At 44.8% G+C, this 4,693-nt stretch overlaps 1 protein-coding gene across 1 annotated transcript; it reads left to right on the forward strand.

Moving 5' to 3' along the window:
• The first annotated feature begins 3,022 nt into the window (after positions 1 to 3,022).
• LOC135297829 (small ribosomal subunit protein eS19-like) lies at positions 3,023 to 3,460 on the forward strand. Its single transcript, XM_064415782.1, has one exon. It carries the CDS (start codon positions 3,023 to 3,025, stop codon positions 3,458 to 3,460), a length of 438 nt encoding a protein of 145 aa, XP_064271852.1.
• Positions 3,461 to 4,693: the final 1,233 nt, after the last annotated feature.

Below are 4,693 nucleotides of genomic sequence, written 5' to 3' on the forward strand. Positions count from 1 at the left end.
AGCATTCACTTTTTTAAACTACGTGGTTCTGTCCATCACCTTTGGCCTTGCAGAGAATCCAGTAACTGTTTTCCTGCAAATGGTAAGTGTATTTTCAAGGCCTAGGCTTTGAATGGTTGTTCTGGCAGAAAAAAAAAAAAATTCCTCTCATGCCCTTGACATGAAAATAACAATGTAAACAGTGGGAGCTGGCCGGAGCCAGCCTGACGTTGGAGTGCACCACGTGGAAGGAGGCTGAAGAGGGAAAAAAATCCTCTACATGCTGTGGAGGGAGGATGTTCAACAGACTATTTGCATCAGGGTTTGAGAACCCACACAATAAAAATGAAAGTGCAGAGCACAGGCCAGCTGCCTGAGATAAGATCACATTGTTGGAAAGGGGAGAAATGTACTGTCTCCACACTAGCTGGCAGGCGACAAAAGTACTCTGCAAAACAAGTGGTGAGATCAGATGTGCAGCCGCTCTTCCTTGGTTGCTGATGTATTGAGTGATTTTGATTGATTTTTGGATGTCACGGTATGCCACAGCCAACCTGGGAGAATTAAGCAGATGATATAGCGTGCAGGGGAATTATGTGGAGTGTGGATATGGAGGGCAGCTAAAATCAATCTTTTTTAACAAGTAAGTGCAACTTTGTGGAGTTCCCCAGCAGTGGTAGGGCCATAACTTATGTGATGGCTTTATTGCAGCTGTTTGTGTGTGCGTTTGGACTCAAACAGGGAGGAAAGAAGCCTCTTCTGTGGCTCAGATAGAGCTCTCATTTTTCTCTGCACAGCTCTGGGATTTGGTTCCTCACATCTGTGGCAAATCATCTTATTTACCACCTTCAGTGACCAATTCAGATGTCAACAGAAATGTCAGTTTTAGAAACTCACAGATGCTATTAGGGGTAATAAACTAGTTGGATTTTTAATCATGTATTTAATATACACTGTGGTAATACTACAGAGTTGGGTTTGAACTCTCACCTAATTTTTAACTCCAGGGTTTTGTTAATGAAAATTACTAAAAATAATTTTAATCCCCTCTAAATTATCTTTAAAATTCTCATGTGCCTTCCTCAAGCATTACAGAAGATTGTGGAGCTACTCTGTTTTCATTTAGTCTGAGCTTTGTTCCTCATCTTGTGTTGCTGGCTAGTATTGGTGGTTTAACTTTATGCTCTGTGGATGATTTCCTGGGCCTACTATACTACTTTTATACTCAGTGATAAAAAAGTGATTGCCTGTGTGATTGCCATGGAGGGTTTTAGCATGCCAGCCATTTTTCTCCACCCTCCTATGGGCAGTTGCAAGCATGTAACTGTGCTTTCAGCTCCAGTGCTCTCACCTTTTTTGTCCTCTAGGGCTCTTTCTCTCCTGCTATGGATTTGCAGCCTCTTAAAACCATTAGGAAGAGATTTTAGCATTAATTTCTTGAATACTACAACACTGGCTTCTATGTCTCTTCTGATGTAAAGCATGGACAATATCTTCTTTTCACTGCCTTCTCCATGCATGTCCCTGGGCACAAAAAATACCTGATGTGGGAAAACCCTGTGCTAAACAGGGGCAACTGGAGAAACTTCACTGCAGAGCCTGGTGCTGTGTAATTGATCCCTGCCAGAAAAAGGTTGCTAAGTGTTGGGAAGGATGAAAGTTTGACAAGAAAGTCTCACAGATATGTATGCTTAGCAGAAAGATTTTTGAATGTAGAAGCTGAGGAAGGAATAGAGATGGAAGCAAGTTTTGATATAGAAGAAAAGAATTGCTGAGCCAGTCTTACTGGATAACCAAGGAGGCAAAGGGTATGTTAGTTAGAAGGGGGTTTTTATGACTTAGAACAAAGGATAAACCCACCTCAAACAAGAAGATGTTTTTACCAGGCAGAAAGATAGCACAGGCAAACAAGTCAGCAAATGTTGCAAGTAGAAAAAAGGTCTCAGAATTTTCCACTGCAAGAAAACTGAAGAACAACTTCTAGCTTAAACTGTAATGTACTAACATTTAGTGATTGGAGAATACTAACATGAATATGGTAATTGTATTAGTTATGATAGGCTATAGATAAAAGTTAAGGTATAGATTGGTTCTACTGTATTAAGATGCTCAGCAGAGAAAAGTATATAATGCATTTGTAACCTAAACTCAGGGTCTCCAGACCTGCCTGCAGCTGACAGCTGACAGCTGTAGGCTCAGGCTCTGTCGCCACAACCCTGGACTGCTCTAACATCTTGCATGTAATAAACTGCGTTTTGGAAGAGCCGCCTGGAGTCCCGCATCTCTCATTACGGCTCTTACAAGTGGCGCTCTACGTTTTAGTGGGCAATTTTGGACTTTTTGGCAGTAAGAGACCTCCCGGTGAACTTAAGAGAAAAGGAGATTCGGCACTTTGAAAGATAGGTGACCGGGGCCTGGACACCGTAGCTGCTGGACAGTACGTGGACTGGAGCTCAACTTCGGCATCTGCTGCGGAGGAGGACAGCAGGTGCGCACCGGGTAATCATGGGGCAGAATATATCTGCAAATCAGAGGGATGTGTATCAGCATTTAAAATCTTTAATTAAATCAAGTCAAAAAACCTTGCCTAAGCAAGAGCTCAAAGAGCTTTTTAAATGGACTATAACTCGTATCCCAAATGCTGACTCTGAAGCTTTCTATACCAGAGACTTTTGGGAATCTGTGGGGGTTAAATTATACAATGCTATCTCTCGGCACGATAAAACAGCAGTGGAACTTCTCCCCGCTTGCCGAGTCCTTGTAGAAATCTTCGCCGCGAATGCCCCACCGCGGAGCCCCTGCCCCTGCCCCGTTCCACCCGCACCCTCTCAGCCGCGTCCCTCCGAGCAGGCCCGGCCGGCCTGTCCAACCGCGAGGAAAGGGGAGGAGGGGGAGAAGAAAACAGCAACTGCCCATGCAGCAGGAGAGGCAGACGAAACTAACGATATCTCGGAGAGAGAGGGGAATTGCTTTATTCCAAAGCCAGGAAACCCCGAAAACCAAGTAGAAATGTTTCCAAATAACGCCAGGGCTTGCCCCGGGAATGGAGATTTTTCAGCCCAGAAAGAAATACCTAGCCCCGGGAATTCTCCGGCGCTCCTTCCTGGTTCGGAAGAATCCCCACAGGGATCAGATTTCCAGCAGCCCGGCAGTCCCAGAACGGGGGTTCCCATCCCCCCTCGCGAAATTAAAGAACCAGTTTTACACAAGAGCAGCCTCCCCGGCCCAGCACCTATCCCTGTACAGCGGGGCCGGCGTGGGCTCCATGCCCAAGGTGCACTGGAGCCGGCAGCCCTGTGGGGTGCGGCCCAGCCACTTCAGCCGCGGCTCGGGCACCGTAGCCCGCCGGGTGCTGCCCGCGATCGAGGCACCCAAGGCGGTCGAAAAGGACCAAGACGAGAGCCAGAAGATGACTCCGCAGAGGCAGCGGGACCTGCATCTCATCGCTGCGCAGGTCGCCACTGGCACCAACAACCACTGAGGGAGCCAAAAAATCATCCCCCAGATCTCCTACTCCTAAAACTAGCAAAGCCTTGGAGAAAATTGCCGATGTTCTGCAAAATAGAGAAACACATCACTATGTTCCAGATAAACTTTTTTTCCTTGCAGTTCTAGGAGAAACGCTGAGACAGTATGGCCTCATTTTCCAATGGGATTCCTCTCAAAATGATCCTTTGTTAATAATTGAATGGGCTTTTCTTTCTTACAGGTCACCAAAGACAATCTTCACACCTTTAGAGATGATTTCTCAAATCATCATTAAGGGCAGAGCAAGGCTTCTTTCTATAGCAGGTTGCGAATTTGAAATCATCTATTTACCTATGATTAAATCGTATTTTGATTGGGCCATGCAGAAGTCAGAAGATTTGCTCTATGCCTTGTTAGATTTTCCAGGTGTTTGCTCCATTCATTACCCAGCACACAAACTAATCAAAGCTAAATTGTGCTACAAAGAGAAACCCCTTATCAGTGAAGAACCTTTACATGCAGTTACTCTTTTCACTGATGGGTCAGGACAAACACACAAAGCAGTGATTACATGGCAGAATAAAAACACTAAATCTTGGGAGCGAGATGTTCAAAAAGTTGAGAGTTCTCCTCAGATTGTTGAATTGGCTGCAGTTGTAAGAGCATTTCAGCTCTTTCCAGAGCCCTTTAACTTAGTCACTGATTCAGCATATGTTGCTGATGTTGTTAAGAGAATTGAAGGGTCTGTTTTAAAAGATGTTAGCAATGACACATTGTGTCTTTGGCTTACCTGTCTTTATCAAATTTTGTTACACAGAACTAATCCTTACTTTGTTGCTCACATTAGAGCTCACTCTGGTCTCCCAGGATTTATGGCAGAAGGGAATGCACGAGCTGATGCATTGGCATCAGCAACATGTGATGAGGGAACTGAAGGAGACATTAAAGATTGCACTTCTGTGCTTCCTGCAGCTACCTTACCTAACATTGTTGAACAAGCTAAATTGAGTCATGCCTTTTTTCACCAAAATGCACAGGCGCTCAGACGAGATTTTCACATCTCCCTAGAGCAGGCACAAGCCATTGTACGGGCTTGCTCTGACTGCCAGCTTGTTCAGCCTATCCCTTCTACGGGAGCAACCAACCCAAGGGGGTTGGAAAGTTTGCAAAAATGGCAAACAGATGTCACAAAGTACCCTTCTTTTGGGAAATTTAAAAATATCCATGTCTCTATTGATACATTTTC

The sequence above is a fragment of the Passer domesticus genome, chromosome 3 (assembly GCF_036417665.1).
Source record: "Passer domesticus isolate bPasDom1 chromosome 3, bPasDom1.hap1, whole genome shotgun sequence".
Lineage (NCBI taxonomy): Eukaryota > Metazoa > Chordata > Aves > Passeriformes > Passeridae > Passer > Passer domesticus.